General features: G+C 35.0%; 1 protein-coding gene across 11 annotated transcripts in view; it reads right to left on the bottom strand.

The window, feature by feature from the left end:
• R3HDM1 (R3H domain containing 1) overlaps positions 1-17842 on the bottom strand; it is a 190024-nt gene that overhangs the window by 94829 nt on the left and 77353 nt on the right. For 7 of the 11 annotated variants that reach the window (XM_034654485.1, XM_034654477.1, XM_034654476.1 and 4 more), the window contains 4 exons: positions 12788-12829; positions 12238-12327; positions 8035-8149; positions 6887-6965 (listed from right to left, as the gene is read on the bottom strand). In XM_034654485.1, coding sequence (XP_034510376.1) covers positions 6887-6965; positions 8035-8149; positions 12238-12327; positions 12788-12829 — 326 coding nt within the window. Of the gene's footprint in view, positions 1-6886; positions 6966-8034; positions 8153-12237; positions 12328-12787; positions 12830-17842 lie in introns of those variants that run through there. The other 4 variants (XM_034654482.1, XM_034654486.1, XM_034654478.1 and 1 more) reach the window with 3 other exon arrangements.

Genomic DNA, 17842 nt, shown 5'->3' with positions numbered 1-17842 from the left:
GTAAATAAGGACTCTAGGGAGAACCTGCATGTGCTCCTTTGACCACTAGGGTCCTATTTACCGCACACACGCAGTAACGAATATTAACGGTATCACTACTCCCCAAAGGACCTCCTCGCTCACATACCAAGGACATGGCTCAAAGGAGTATTCTTGTGCTCACTGGAAATTTCATGTGCATGTGAAACAAACACTCTGAGAATCTTCAAACTAGAAGTAGCTTTACAGATCATTCAGTTCTGTGCCTGAATTTTTAGAGACCAAGAAAACTAGGCCAAAGGTTAATGTTTCCCTCTCGTATAAACAATACAGAGTAGTATCCTCTAACTCTAATACGACAGAGGATGTGGTGCCCCTGCGTAAGCTGCCTGAAAGTCTATACTATACATCAGTCCTGGGTTTGACCCTCCCTCTACACTGCAAAGAAGTCTCATAAAACCAAGTGATATTTGATACTTTTTTTTTTTACATTAGTTGAAAACTCAGGAGAAAAACATGCCTACCTGGTGACTTTAAACCTAAAGCTGAAAAGAGGATTACATTTTAACACAAATTTTAGCAACATTCAATTCTGCTCCAACCCTGGTTCACCTTTAGTATTCCTCATCTCAGTAAGCGGCCCTATCTTTCATACTGTACTAGAGGCATCTGTGGCCTGCTATAATCCCTTTTCTGATCCTCCTATGCAGTTAATTACTACTGTAAATATTATCTACCTTCTACTTTTCTCCTATTTCTCACTACTGCTACCTTGGATCCAAGCAAGCAGGATCTCTGACTTGACTACTAAAATGGTGTCTGCTGTCTCGCTGTGTCCTCCCTTGCCTTGGTTAAGTATCTATCACAGGCTTCCCGTTGCTCTTAGGTTAGAAATAAGCATCTGTAGTGGGGCCTACATTTATCTACCTCTTCAGCCTCATCTTCTGCCCCTTAATCACAAAGCTCTTATCATTTTGGCTTACCTCTGTACTTGCCAAACTCCTTCCTGTCTCTGGTTACTTGAACATGCTATTTCCTTTGCCTAGAACAACTTCCTATATTCTTAGAACCTGCTTCTTTCACACTTTCTTTAAAAGTATTTATCACAATTATTATTGTATAGTTATTTGGACTATATAGAGAAGCTCAACAAATGTATCTGCATGGAATCTGTTAATCAAATTATTTCACTCATAAAGTCTTTTAATATTTTTTCCCTGAAATTTTTTGGGGAGGTTGGGAAGTTTTTAATTCAGAGGGCTCCCCCCACAAAAGGACTTATTAATGTAACTATAAGACCCTGAGTACAATGTGTATTGAGATGAAATAATTTTAACTTTCCTGATGTATTTTATATACTTATTGTTTTAAAAAAAAGGACTCTGAGGAAGGCAATTTATTAAGCATTCATGAAATGGTACTTTCAAGTTGGTCTTCTGTTTCACAGGTAAATGCAAACATATAAGAAAGGTAGTAGATTAATCATTAATAAAGCCAGTATAGAGGTTAAAACACACAACTGGTAAAATAAATTATATCTACAAAAATCAGGCAAGGGATACACAAAATGAAAGGATGTAAAATGTGGTATCAATACATAAAACATGGGGGAGGGAAGTAAAAATTTAATGCTTTTAAGTGTTCAAACTTAAGCAACCATCAACTTCATATAGACTGCTATGTGCATAAGATGTTATATATGAACATAACAGTATACCACAAATCAAAAATTTACAATAGATGCACACATAAAAAAGAGAAAGGAATCAAAGCATAACACTGAAGAAACTCATCAAACAAGAGAGCCATGAGAAGAAGAAATGAACAGAGAATTATAAAACAAGAAAACAAGTAACAAAATAGCTTTAAGTACACCTTACCAATAATTACTTTAAATATAAATGGACTAAATGCTTCAATCAAAAGACATAGGCTAAATGAATGGATTAAAAAAACATGACCCACCTATATGCTGTCTACAAGAGACTAATTTCAGACCTAAGGACACATGCAGATTTAAAGTGAAGGAATGGAAAAACATTTATCATGCAAACAGAAGCAGGGGTGGGGGGGTGGGGGGGGAAGCCAAGTTAGGAATACTTGTATCAGACAATATAGGAAAAAAAATGGTTTCCTGTTTTTGAACAGTAGGCAAAAGATCTGTGGAATGTTCTTCAGTGAATATATTGCCACTGAAAAGAAATTTCTGTTGTCTTCAATATAGAAAAAATTCTAACAATTTTACTAGCCACTGATAAAAATTCAGGCTTTTTTTTTCTTTCACATGTAGATCTACGGATTGCAGAGGATTTTTTATCATTATCTGGACCACGTACTATTTAAACTAAGCCTCCCTACTTAGTTTATTGAACTCTTAGTTACTAAGAGGTACAACTTGTTAGAAAAATAAGGCTGGTAATCTTCCTAAATTCTTAAGATTTACACGTCCTGCCTTTTATCCACTAATTAGTACATGCTTCCTGCAATATGTAATCAAGGTTAGATATTTTGGTAATGATTATAAGTTAAAAAATTACTAACCCTTTAGAGAAGCACTGCATATAGGACTCAAACCTTCAGGTCCACAAATTACTTTTCCTAATGCATAACCTAAATGTGGGCACACTTATTGAAATTATTGTATACTCTTTTAAAGAGAACCAATGCATGCTATTAAAAAATAAGAACAGCAATCTCAATCAAACCAGTCAATAAGCTATTACCTAAAGTTAAAATGAAGGGGCAACAATCTTTCAGTTATCAGTGTTCTAGGCATTATACCAGAAGTAACTTTAGAGAAACTGTACACAGCTGGTATACCAGTGGCAAATAAAAAAAATCAGAAAACAATAATGCTTCTATCTGACCACCCCTTTCCCAATATTCCATATGAGCTTGGCCAAACATTTCCAACAGATAAGAAATAAAATAAACATTACTTCCAATAATAGCAATTTTAGAAAATAAAACTATTATATAACATTCCCCAGAGCAAACCAAATTACTTTTAAAATAGCCCTTCTCAGGATTAATACAAACTTTCTCCTCTCCATTAGTTACGCAACACAGTTGCCTGTATTATCCATATTTCTTGACTACACATGGAATTTACACAAATGGGTATAAAATCAATATGAAAATAGGTAGAAGATCATGTCACTGAGTATAATTTTTATCAAAGTCAACTTTAGGTTCTCAGGTTCTAATTCAGCAATGACTAGTTAGCATAGCCTCTGCAAATATCTTTTGCAATAAGAATTCCAGATAAACTATTCTACGTTTGAAGCTAAGTTTATTTGGCTGAGAATAAGATAAAGATGTAATGATCAGAAGAAAAATTTTGAAATGAAACACTGACTGAATTTTTATACTACTAAAAATTCATCTGCTTAAAATGTAGAAGAACTCTCTGAGCAATACTGAATCTTGAAAATTTTAGTGGAAACTTGTCATACTTACTACTACTTTTGTACCATGTATATCTAGCAATTAATTGTGTGTTTCATCAAGAGAACACAAGTCATTAATTAAGCAAATCTTATTTCTCACAAAATTTAACATTTGCTACAACTTTCTAAACCACACTGACATTAGTAATAACTTATACACTAGCCATTACATGAATTATTCACTTACATGTTTATTCAAATATAGATGCACACACAGGAAAAAAAATAAAGTACTGATACATGCTACAACATGGATGAAACTTGAAAATATTATGCTAAGTGAATGAAGCCAGTCCACATGATTTCATTCACATGAGAGATCTAAAACAGCAAAATCTATAAAGATATAAAGCAGATTAGAGCTCAAAGCACAGGAAGGTGATAGCTAAAGAATACAGGGTTTCTTTTTGGAATGATGAAAAAATTCTAAAATTGTACTGATGGCTGTACATATCTGTGGGTATAATAAAACCATTAAATTGTACAGTTAAAATATATATATACGCAGATAACTTTAAAACTTTTGCATTTGTAGAAGGAAACAGAGAACTGTACAATAGAAAAATATTTTGGGATGTATAAAAATAGATTTCTAATTGTCTTACTGAGGTCTCTCCTACAGGATCAGAGGAAAGAAAATTCTGCCTTTCTAGCATCCTATTTTGTTTTATGGAAATTAGCTATGTGTTTCCTACGTTCCCCCTTATTCCTCAACTCACTGAGTTCTGGTTTCCACCATCCCACCCCAAATGAAACAATTTATTAAAAGAGCCAGCAATTTCCTAATTTCTCAACCTAATGGGCTAGTTTTGATACTTCTATATTCAAGTCTGTGTTATTTTATCTTTCATGAAAACAGCTCCTGGCTTCTGACCCCCTGGCTAACTTTTTTTTTTTGAAAGAGAGAGAGAGGGAGAAGGCAGGGTGGGGAAGAGGGGGGAAATGACAGCAGGAGAGGGAGAAGGAGAGAGAGAAAATCTCAAGCAGGCTCCATACCCAGTGTGGAGCCCAACAAGGGTTCGACCTCATGACCCTGAGATCATGACCTGAACAGAAATCAAGAGTCAGAGGCTTAAATGACTGAGCCACCCAGGCCACCACCTTCTGCCCCAGCTAACTAAGACAAATGTTGTCATGATTGTTCTGCTTTTAAGAATTAGTCTCTTCCTTTCTCATCTACCTTCTCTATGCTGTCTTTCCACAGAATTTTGTCCTTATCATTTACTCCATCTTTCAGGGCAAACACAGCCTCCTCAAGCTTCATCTCTACTAATGACTCCTGAATCTATTACTTGAGTCAGGCTCAAGTACTTGAAAACCAGAGCCTTTTAATTTTGGACAGACCTCACCTCCTGATTTTTCCATCAGGACTTCAAACTATACTTTTTTTTTTTTTTTATAACAGAACATGTCCTATTTCATTCAGGCCTGCTCCTTACCCACCCTCTCAATTAATGGGACTGTCAGCCTAGCTAGCCAGAAACCTAGTAGCTATTCTGTTTTACTGTATCACACCACTACCATGGTACTTCCTTAATACTTTTCAAACATGTACTTTTCTCTCTATTCTTCCCTATGGTCTCCTAGCCGCACTCCTTGTTTATGGGATTGGCCCCTCACTGCCAAAGTAATCTTTCTAAAATGCACATCTGATTATGGCATTACTCTATTCAAAATCCATTAATTATTCCTCAACTTAGCATGTCATACTCAGTACTTCTTAAATGGTACACTACTGGCATTTCAAGGAAGACTATTTTTCACTGTTCATTACTGTCTTAAAGATCTTTTTAGCATCCCTGGCTTCCCAGTAGCACTCCACATTCACTGGGACTCATTAACAATGAGTACAATCTTAGGTGAAGGACAAATAGAAATGGGCTGTCTTCATACCTCACCAACACTTTCCCCATCACTTTCTACAATCACTTGCCACGTGTCTCCCTGCTGGAGCCAGAATGTACAATCTCACACACTACTGTGTCTTGTCAATGCATGTGTTATCTATCTAGAATGCCTTTCTCATGCTTCTCTATATGGACAGCTTCTACTTAAAGCACGGTGAATTCAAGGCTCAGCTCAGGCATATATTTTCAGTGAAGCCTTCCCATATCTTTTCAAAACGAGGCTGAGGCCTCCTCCCTGGATTTTTACAAACTCCAAAAACTTCTTTTACAACATCAATTCTATTTTTTTTTTAAAAGATTTTATGTATTCATTTGACAGAGAGAGAAAGAGAGAACACAAGCAGTCGGAATGGCAGGCAGAGGGAGAAGCAGAAGCAGGCTCTCCACACATGAACTCTATTTTAATTATATAGCAAGTGTATTTTTCTAGCTCAGAGATGGTGAATACTTTAGGGTAGAGATGGTATCTTCTTTATCTTTATATCTACAATGTTTTAGCACAATGCTTGGAACATGACAGATGCTCAGTAAATGCCTGTTCAATGAACTAATGAATTAATTATTCTATTGGGACCACTGAGGAATCAACTTGAACTGAAGAAAAAATAAGTCATGTAGACTTGTCTTATCTTCTAACTCCATACTATATAGTCCTTCAGCCCTTTTTACAAGGAGACCACTTTTCATTTTGATGGTTCTCTTTTTGGCATTTATGTTAAATGTAAACTAGAAAACCAAGATGATACTGACTACAATAAACGCTGAATGAAAATAAAGGTTATCTGGAAGGATGACATAAGCCTCAGTGAGACTAAAGAGAATTATTCCTGTTTTCTTCCACGTACATATACCCAAAGAAACTGTTTTATTTTCATTTTAGTGTATGTTAAAGAACTATCACTCCAGGAAGCTAACATCTAGAGTAGGGGTTCTCAACCTTGGAGTCTTCTACCCCATGAACGTGTTTGTCAGATATTTTGTAGACAAGCCTTTCTGTGGGGAGGATGCCACAAAGGGGTCAATGACCTGCCAGAAAAGTTAGAGTCTATTCATTAGTACCCTGGCAACACAAGGGTGTCACACTGACCCACATAAGGACTTTAAAAATCTACGGGTTGAAGGTTAATAAGTAAGAAGGAAGAAAAATTCTGCATTTAGCTAAGCTCAAAAACTCATTATAAATGAATACACCAAGTTCTTATGTGGTTGAGAGTATTATGATGAGGGAAGTTTTTTCTTTTTCTTTTCCATGATTAATGATTACCTGTCTACCTCAATTAAGAGCCAAAATATCTTGGTGATTCTGTATTTCCAAAAATTCCTACAAAAAGGATGAATTATTTTTATATCATGGGACATGAATAATGCAAAGAACTATTTATACATGTGCATATAGTAGACCAACAACATCTCAGCCCTAAGAAACTAAAATGTTTCTAGTGTACTTCAAACACTGCAATCTTATTCTAATATTGTAACTCAGTAATGAAAACAAACATAGCAAAATTATGGTACTCTAAGCAATGTAAACCTTATAAATTTAATTTTTACCTGGGATTGTTTTTTAATGTATTTACTAAAAATTCATGTAGATCTATGCCAGTTGAATCAGTGTATTCTTGACTGGAATCTAAAAAACAACAACACAAAAACCCAGTATAAAGCTGTTTGAAAACAAATCCCTTTCCCTTTCACACATGATGCATATCTTAAAAAAAATGGGATGCCCCACATGGGAAATAATTTGACAAATTAGGAAAAGGGAATTTATGATGAACTCAGATGACCACAAGCTTTCTACTCTCATATAATAAACATGACATTGATTTATATAACTGCATGTACATGCATGTTCTTAAAATTTTTTCACATGTGCCAGTTTAATTTACTCTAAATTCTTTAAAGACCCTTTTATATACACAACAATTCTGACGATTAAAAATGCCTCGAGTGAAAAATCAGAGTGAGTTAAATAATCACCTACATTTACTGCAAATTAAGACAGCTTAGTTCAGTTATGAATATAAGCAGAGGCAATAATTTGGAGGTAGGTAGGAATTCTAGTTCTGAAAGAATATTTAATTAGATTTGATCAGGTCTATCATCAAAGGCTTGCTTTCAAAATAGTTTTCCAGACTATGCATGCATAGTTTTCCATGTTTAAGTTCTTCCCCCTAAATGTAATATACTTATGCTGTTTATAATACCAGCCAATGTAACTGGGTTTATAAATCGAAGAAGCATTGAGTTGCAATGCTAGATGATGGAAGAGTTCCTCGAAACTGATTATGAAAGATAAACATTCTGGGTTTCCAAGAATATTCTTACTGGATACTGAATATTTTGGCATCAGAACACTGTATCATAAAGAATTAAAGAGTAGTATTATTTTTAGTGGAATCAAGTATTCAAATTATAGTGATTCCAGTTTCATTAGGAGAGACCAATAAGAGGTCAAGACAGTTACCTGCCTCAGGGATTCTGGCATATGTTGCAGTTTTTTGGCTGAAGCATCTTACTGATGTTGATTGGTGTTATGCCATTTTGCCCAGATGAGCAAATATTTTATCATCCTTCAGTCTGTTCTGTTAGCATTCTCACTACAGATATACTATTTTTAATTTTTCTGGGGCTAAAGGATGGAATTATTGATGTTAAAATTAAAATTTTGCTTGAAAACACAGAAATAAATGGCAAACCTCTTGATAACATTTTTCTGGGCAACTTATCACTGGCTTTTTCTTTTTCTGCTTCATCTTTTGAGGGCTTCTCCTCTTTTTCAAATGATTGCGTTAACTGGATCTGAATTTTCTCCTGTTGGAAGGCAAAATCAGTTATAAATGAAAATATAAAGCAATTTAGCTAATACCACACATTTTTTTTTTTTTTGAGTAACACAAAACTGTACAGAGGAGGAAAGGGACAAAGATTTTTATATTATCCAATCAGATTCTTCAAACTGGAATACAAGTTAATATTTTTATCACTTTTATCTAAATCTTGATAGAAAATGTTAAAATTAATGTTTTGAGTTGAATATATCAATGGACACATATCCTCGAAATTACTTCAGAGAACATAAATATTTTCCGTATTACTCTGAAGGTATCTACTTGTGAAACCCCTGGAGGGTCAGAAGCAAGGTCTTCTTAACCTTTGTACTGGAGAAGCCAGGGCCAAACAAAAGAGTAATAATTATCATCAATCATGACAGCAGAAATGAGTGAGTGACAAGCCAATTCTTAAAAAATAATTTTCTGAGTATACATTATAATCTCATACTCCTCCATTCTCTTGCCATATAAAAATTAAAGAAAACTTTCCAAAACCAAATCCACACAATCGATTATTTTTAATTTATGATACACACATTACTGTTCCTCCTTCAATCACCACAAAGTTTTAGACAGGTTTCAAACAAGATTGCTTTCCTTCTGGGTATGTAATATTTAACTGTGAAGTAATCATATTCTATAAAACTGAAAAGGAGAAGGAATTCTACATTCCATTTCATTACATGTAATTTCAGAACCCAAAGAAATTAGTGGAAATGAATTCACATAGCCTAAAAAGGTAACAAAAAAAAAAAAAATCACATAGCTCTGTCGATTATTCAGGCAGTTATAAAGTTAGAATAACTTCCAGACCATTTCTACTAAGGATAGAGGTATTATCTATTTGTAGACTAAATGATACTATTTAGTGATGAAAAGCATTGATCAATTACCTCAATTTTCTGGGTGACAGCTGTGGTGGAAATAAGGTCTAATGAGTCAACATCAAAGGGGATACAAATTTCAGAAGTTGAACTTGCAGCCACAAGCATTTTATTAACCTTTTTCTCCCCCAAATAATTTTTTTTGAAATAATATTTGGCAGAATTTCAGACCATATATTTATGTATTTTTCCCTGTAGGGTTGCTGACTGCTATTTTTATCTCCTTTTACTTCTGGCTTCCCATTCTACCTCAGTTCAAATTTGTGCTTATAATATAGGGCAAAAGCTCTGCATGGGCAATTTTTACCACAATGATGAATACTTGCTTTACGCCCTCCTTTGTCTTGCTTACTAAACTTCATTAATCAACGTCATACATTCATCAACTGGTAAGTCATTTTTCTCATTACGACTCATTTTCTAATCCACTTTCCTCATTCTATTCCTAAACGTAAAACAGATATTTAAAAATGAATCCCAGAACTATGTTTCGGAAGTAGAATATTACAGAAGTTTTCCTGACTTAAACATTCTACTTCTACTCAAGAATAATCTATGGAATCCAGGTTGGAAGAAAAGATTTCACACTTACCTTCACTAAAAGGAACCTCCACTATCAGATTTCTTTTCCAAATTCCCTTCCCAAAGCCCTACATTTTAATTACAGATATTAAATTATTTTATCAAGATGAACTGTATTTAAAAATCCAGTAGGGTTCATACACAGAGGCCTTGTTTTTAGTAGCAAATAAACAAGACATATTTTAAACTAAGTAGTCCTTTTAAATGAACTCTTCTGACTATAAATAACTGGAAGGATAGCAACATCTCCATAGGAAGCTGTAATTTCTTTACTCTTCATTCTGTCATTGAAATCTGTTATTGAGGTCACTTCCCTCTCACAAGCTCTCATCAGACACAAGTGACATCTCTCTTTTAATTGCCTCTCAACCTTTTGAATAATGAGTTTTATTCCAGATTAATTCCTCAAATATCACATTCTGAAGCAGGCATTATTAGTTGTAAAGTGTCTCTACTGCCAAGAATTAGATACTACCAAATTTCATGAGAAATAGTTCATTTTCTAATTCCCGTTGAGGTGCAATTTAGCTAACTCAAGCCTTGGAAGAAGATAACTTTCTACTAAAAGGAATATCTTTTGCTCAGGGAGAATAATAATAGGTTATTATCTGAAAAGAAAAAAAAAATTGTATCCAAGAGAAACTGAGAAAGAATCTATTAAGTGGAATACTGAACTCTGGCATAAATACCTTATTCATTATTCACATGCTATAAACTCAGCTTTCTGAACTTTATATAAACAGAAAAATTATTATCTCTGATCAATAATATATATATTAATATACAACATACACACTTGATACTATTTTTTTCTCATATAAATTTTCACTAGACATATTTATGTAGCACTGTGAGAATTTTCCCTCTAATATTTTTCAGATCAGGTTAAAATGAACTGAATAAAACCTAAGATCACATTACACTTTTTCTCAAAAAGTATGTACTTTTTCCATATTAACAGTCTTATGAATGCCTGACCCTTCTCGTTTCCTCAGTATCCTTGGATTAGTTCCATGAGGCTAAGATGATGCAACATTTTGGACAACGGAATGAAGAAATGAATTTTCAAAAAAACCTTACAATATCCACTTCTCCGCCTTGGACAGGTGTATTGTTTACTCTGACTTGTACAATATAACCTTTAAAATTGCTATTTAAAGAAAATTTCATTGATTTCTTCCAAAGTGTACCCTAACTCTTTAGCTTTGTCAACAACCATGTAAAAGCCAAAGATTAACATTTAAAAATGTTCTCCAGGCAATAATTCTTAATAAAATATTTTGATTATATTTCAGCTTCTTACTAGAAAGTTCATTATTTTATTACTAAAGTGTATCTACTTTATAGAATACACAGCTATCTTCCAACCATGTAGTTAAATTTTAAATAAAAATCACAAATTTTGAACCCCATGTTCCTGACACTTGAACAAATTTCAAAGGAAACGAATTTGTATATATTCTTCATTCACAATAAATAATTTATTTTCAAAGCCACCCTTTTCTTGTATTTTGGAAACAAAGAAGTGAAGTATTTTTAAAGAACCCAACACGTCCTAAATATGTGACAGCTATCTTCAATATCTATAGGAGGGTTTTCAGGGTAAAAGCTTCTCAATCAAGATAAAGTTGAACAGTCTTTTTTTGAATTAATAAATGTACAATTGGAACTTATTTAACAAAATGTACAACCTGCCATAGCCATTTTTTTCCTTTCTCTTTTTAGCCACAGTTTTTAAATAACCACGAAGTTGCTTCAATTCTTTGAAAATGGATTATTGGGATATAAGATTTCAGACTGCTCAAACTCTTAAGAAGTAAAACAAACCATGAACAGGCAAAGTTATCACACTTGATAAAAACGTTGGTAGAGGATCCTTAAAATATTTATGTATAAATGTCCAAAGGTAACATGAGACAAAGATCAATGCATAGCTGAGATTATCAGAAAAGTAAAGTCATAGCATTAAAAAGAAAACAAAGGCAAACTGAACCATTTGCTTGAACCTCAGTTGTTCAGTATTTTACAAGCACAGACAGAAGAGAAAGTAGAAGTATTAAACTATTACAGCCAACCTAACTAGAAAACTGGCTTCACCATGCATTCAGGTTAATAAGTAAAATAATACATCAAGCCAAAGTCTTGGGTAGTCTCCTCTTCACACACAAGCAGTAAGTGTTTAACAAACTTATAAAAGCCAAAATCAAAAGGGCAAATTTCACCACAATTACGTTCACTCTAAGTACAACTTTAATATTTTATAACTTTTCAATAATAATTTATAATCCCTTAAAGCCCTATTCCCAGTTAAGTATATAATCCCTACATTTTTCCAGAAAGACGCCACTGCACTAAGCCTTAGATTGAAGTACAAGGTTTTTCCACCTTTTCATCTGTATCTTCAGTGGCAAGTATTATGAAATCAGTTTCACTCATTAAAAATAAAACAAGCTAATGAAAACACACACATAATGCACACACATGCACATACAACTTTTATTTAACCTTATGAAAAAATACTCTCCAGGAAGCAGGTTATTGCACCATGTCTTTAACAATTTTTTTGTTTTGTTTTTTGTTTTTGTTTGTTTGTTTTTTTTACCTGGTTCTCCTGTGATATCTCTGCTGTAGGGGGTGGTGGAGATTCTTCACACACTGCAAGGCTCCGAACTAGCTTTAACTTTGAGCTTGACTAAAGAAAAGTATTTAAAATTAACACTACATTTCACAAATCTAGGGCATATCCAAAAGCCCCCTAGAGTTTCTTAAGTTTCTTTATAATTTCTGCCATGTATAAAAGTAGGTGAAATGTGCAAGTTCAATACATCATTAAATATCACAAAAACCCTTTGTTAAGAGTGAAAACAACCGCAGTTTCGAAAACTGCAGCAATAGCAAGAATGGGACTAATTCCAATTTCAAAACCGAAAGAATGGTAAGAAAGCCATTTTCTCTATAGAGAACCATTGAAGATATAAAAGCAATGCACAAAAGCGATTAGGCAAGACAAAAACCCCAAATAAAACAAAATAAGCTTTCTGCCCCAAACAAAATATGACAAAACTAAACTGAATGCAGCGCTGTATGAAAACAAGGATTCATCAAGCATGAAGGAAGGCCCTTGGCATGCCAGCACAAAATATTTACTATACCTTAGACCTTTTTCCTGTCTGTCCAAGTGACTGCAATGGCCGCTGAACACACAAGAAAGATTTGTATTAAATTTCATACTGAAACAGAGAGTTTGTTGCTTAATTCATAATCCTAAACCACAGAGAAACTATCTGCACAAAGTACTGGAAATGAGGAAATCGAAGTTGGTTTTAAGTAAAAAAGTACTGATTCCTCCCAGAAGCACACTTGTGGAAGATTCTCTAAAATCATTCTGTGGGTTGGTATTTTCTTTAAGTCAGCAAATAGCCACAATTTCCGTGTTAATTGAGCTAAATGGAACTTGTAACTTCTTAAGTAGTACCAGAATAAAATATACTTAAGTTATTTTATAACACATTACACTTTAAGATTAGGAAACACACATGCGTGGGCACACACACACAACTCTGAGGCATTTTAAGTAGCTGCGCTTAGAAAAGTTCCAAACTTATTAAGAAGAATGTTTCAAATGCACATTGAATCAGAGTACAACCACCTATCTATGGCATCTTTTCCACACTGCAAGAAGAATACCGCCAGTTCAGTAGTGATGGAATCCTATTTGCCTGGTCTAGAGTAAGGCAGTGAAGCAGAAATGAAGAAAAGAGGGCAGAGTTACATGTGCCTGTTCATCCAGCATGACTGTAAGATCATCAATCACATGACTGGGACACCTGCTGGGGCAACCAGCTCTAGTTTGTGATACAGGGCTCTGGTTTGGGAAAGCAGCTGAGGTGTCTGTGAAATACAGTCAGATAGGTTTTAAACACACTTTACTTCCTCCTACCTGCTTCAATCTACCTCTCTAACCCAAATACCAAACAGGTATCATTCATTCATACCTATTAAAATCAAGAAGCTAGTTTGGTACCAAACATGAAACAGATTAAAAAAAAGTCCTTAATACCTAGATTAGTATGCTTCATATATGAAAAAAGCCACCATTTTATTCTAACATCAAAGAAAGCCTTCTATAAAATCAATAGAAATGAGAATCTGCAGTACCAGTGTGTCCTGTCCCCCATTTTGTGCCCAAAGTTCTTGAAAGATATGCAGCATTGTATTTTGGGGATTTTGTCCCTGGATTATGAATACTACAATTTTACCAGTGACAACAAAAGGAAAATTGAAAAAATAAAGAAAAATGACTTTCCATGTCTTACAGAGAAGGAAACGGCACATAAGTGCATACAGATGCACATGTCAGTGCTCCCTACGAGAGCGTCTACACGTCGGGACTGTCCCCTGTTCCCGTTTACTTTCTTTAATTTGGTCAAGAGGATTTCTTTCTTTCTTTCTTTTTTTTTTAAAAGATTTTATTTATTTATTTGACAGAGATAGAGACAGCCAGCGAGAGAGGGAACACAAGCAGGGGGAGTGGGAGAGGAAGAAGCAGGCTCATAGCAGAGGAGCCTGATGTGGGGCTCGATCCCACAACGCCAGGATCACGCCGTGAGCCGAAGGCAGACGCTTAACTGCTGTGCCACCCAGGCGTCCCTGGTCAAGAGGACTTCTAACAGTCTAAAAACAGAATTTAAAAAGTTATGTTACATAATGCAGTGAGGGCTCACAGGTAAAAAAGTGGGAGAAAATCAATAGATCAATACTAGAAAATGCACAAAACTAAATGAGTTCCAAGGCATTAGAAGAAAAAAGAATTTGTAACTTACTCCCATCCTCGGTCATCCCTTATAAATTCTAAATATCAAGGGTACAAAACTTTCTATTAAAAAACTTTAAAACAGGGGCGCCTGGGTGGCACAGCGGTTAAGCGTCTGCCTTCGGCTCAGGGCGTGATCCCGGCATTATGGGATCGAGCCCCACATCAGGCTCTTCTGCTATGAGCCTGCTTCTTCCTCTCCCACTCCCCCTGCTTGTGTTCCCTCTCTCGCTAGCTGTCTCTATCTCTGTCGAAAAAATAAATAAAATCTTTAAAAACAAACAAACAAAAAAAACCTTTAAAATAAAAGAGATAAGGAACTGGCAAGTAGAAGCCGTATTTCCTATGCAGGAGGGTTGAATTTAAATCTCTAGCTTTGCTTATTGGTAGGTGATCCTGGTCAAATTTTTCAGTTTTATTCTCATCTGTATAAAAGTTCATACTATTTGTACTAGTTTTCAAGGCTCTTGAATAGGTTCATTAAAAGGCAGATTTAGAAAAGGGGTTTTGTAAAACCTAAAGCACTATATATATGTAATAGGTTATTAAAGGTTAGGAATCTAGCATGTCAGAAGACCAATGTCCTACTTCTGCTCACTAGCCATAAGATTTAACTTAAAAATATTTAAGTGAGGATACTGTATGTTATTCCTATAGTGATGATTTAGAGTTTTCATAGACTTATACATGCATTCACCAGCTTAGTTTTAATTCAGAAGGAACCTCTGATGACGATGAAGATGAAAAGAGAGAGGTAAAATGATCTCGGTGTGACCTCATTTAATTAACATGTTCTGAGTTCCTGCTTATATACAAGACACTGCAAGGCACTGGGGCTACACAGATAAGCAAGACAGTTTCTGGTCTCAAGAATCTTACAGGCCAAGCTCAGAATTACTAAACAGTCAAACAGAACTCAAGACCTTCAGAATCTTAGTCTAGTGCACTTTACATCAGACCCAGAAAAAAACCTTCTTGTGGATTAAATACTCCCTGTGACAGATAGAATACTAAAGATGGCCTCCCCAAATTCCCATCCCCTGATTATTTAATCAAACACCAACCTAAGTAAGGCAGTGAAGGGGGTTTTATAGATGTAATTAAAGTCCCAAGTAAATTGATGTTAAGATACAGAGATAACTCAGTGGGTCTGGTCCAATCAGGAGAGCCCTTTAAAAGTTAAAAGTTTACTTTGGTTGGGAGCAGAAAGGCAAGTCAGAAACAGAGGGTGAGAAGGACATGACACACCATTCATCACTGGCTTCCAAGATGGAGAGGCCATGGGAGGACTGTAGACAGGCTCTAGGAGCAGAGTGGCCCTTGGCTGAGAAATCAGTCAGGAAATGTGGATCTCAGACTTATAGCTAGCTGCAAGAAACTAAGTTATGAGCTTAGAAGCAAATTCTTCTCCCACGCCTTCAGATGAGGGCCCAGCCTGGCCAACACCTTGGATTTTGGCATTGTGAAACCCTAGACAAAGAACTTGGCTGAGCCCAACTTAGCTTCTAATCTAAGAACTGTGAGTTGACAAGGGGATGTTCTTTTAAGCATCTAAATTTATAGTAATGTGCTATGCTGCAACAGAAAACTAATACACTACTACATAAGTAGATTATAACCTACAAAAGTGGCATTATTCAATAAAACTCAGCTATGATTTCACTTCAAATAGCAAAGAACTGAAATTACATTATACAAAACAAAGCAGAGAAAACAAGTTCTGTTTATTAAAGTAAATAGCCTTTGTTTTATATTTGGTATTAATTTGGCAGCCAGATTTGGCTTTAATAGGAACGTAATTTTTTAAAAAATGTATCTTTAAAGCATGCTTTAACTTTTTCCCATTTTTAACCAGAAAAATACATACAAAATTTACCATCTTAACAATGAAGTATATAGTTCAGTAGTATTAAACACCTTCATAACATTGTGCAACCATCACTACCATCCACATCCATAACTCTTTTCATCTTGTAAAACTGAAACTCTATACCTATTAAATATAACTTCCATTCTCCTCTCCGCACAGTCCCTTAGCAACCACCATTCTTCTGTCTTCATGTTCTATTTGAAGGATTTCATGTAAGTGGAATCATATAGTATCTGCCTTTTGTGACTGGATTATTTCGCTTAGAAAAATGACCTCAAGGTTTATCCATGTTATAGCATACTGCAGAATTTCCTTCCTTTCTAAGGCCGAGTAATATTCTCTTGTATGTATACTCCAAAATGTGCTTATCCATTCATATGTTGATTGATGCATTTGGGTTGATTCAGTGTTTCGGCTATCGTGAATAATGTTGCTAAGAACACAGGCATACAAATAGACATTCAAAATCCTGCTTTCAGTTTTTTGGGGGTTATATACTTAAAAGTGGAATTGCTGGACCATACGATAATGCTCTTTTTAATTTTTTGAAGAACTGCTATACTGTTATCCATACTGGCAGTCCCATTTTAAATTCCCACCAAGAGTGTACAAGGTTTCAATTCCTCCACATCCCCGCCAACACTTGTTTCCTGGTTTTTGATAACCATCCTAACGGGTGTGAGGTAGTATCCCACTGCAGTTTTGATTTGCTTTTCCCTAATGATTAATAATGATGTGTATCTTTTCATATACTTATTGTCCATTAACAGATCTTCTTTAGAGAAATGTCTATTCAAGTCCTTTGCCCATTTTTGAATAGAGTTGTTTGTTTCACAGTGCTGTTTTTAGGAATTCTCTATATATTCTGGTTATTAATTACTTGTCAGATACATGATTTACAAATATTTTCTCCTATGGGTTGCCTTTTTACTCCGTTGACAGTGGCTTTTAATGCAAAATTTGAAAATTTTTCATGAAGTCCAATTTATCTTTTTATCTTTTGTTACTTGTGCCTTCGATGTCATATCCAAGAAATCATTGCTAAATCCAATGTTGTAAAGCTTTTGTCTCAAGTCAATTCTCCCTCCCCTTTTAGATATTTTGATTTATATTCCCTTTGGTATCCTGATTAGAGTAAGACCAGTGAGAATTATGCTTTATAAATGTTTCGAGATATGGCTTTACACTGATATTATATGGAGAAAAATTAACACTGGAATTAAGGCAATAACTACAGGTACAAACCAAGCACATTACTCTGACACAGCCCTTAGTAAAAAGCTCTTTTAGTTAGGTGATAATTGATATTGCTGCATGGGGTCAGTCATCGCTTCGAAGGATAAGCTTTGAATAGCTTCATTCTTTTAAAAAATACCTCCTACTGGTCCACAAAGGCCAGAGGGAGACCTTGTTAATCTCCACTGGTGTCACTTGCAATCACTGTGCCTACAGTCTTCTGAAACGCCTGACTGAACATGTTTTATTTGTACAAGATCAATCTTCAGTGACTATGATCCTGATTAG

This window comes from Ailuropoda melanoleuca, chromosome 2 (assembly GCF_002007445.2).
Source record: "Ailuropoda melanoleuca isolate Jingjing chromosome 2, ASM200744v2, whole genome shotgun sequence".
NCBI classification, from domain to species: domain Eukaryota; kingdom Metazoa; phylum Chordata; class Mammalia; order Carnivora; family Ursidae; genus Ailuropoda; species Ailuropoda melanoleuca.
Note: the sequence above shows the minus strand (reverse complement) of the source record. Positions and strands in the feature narration are given on the sequence as shown.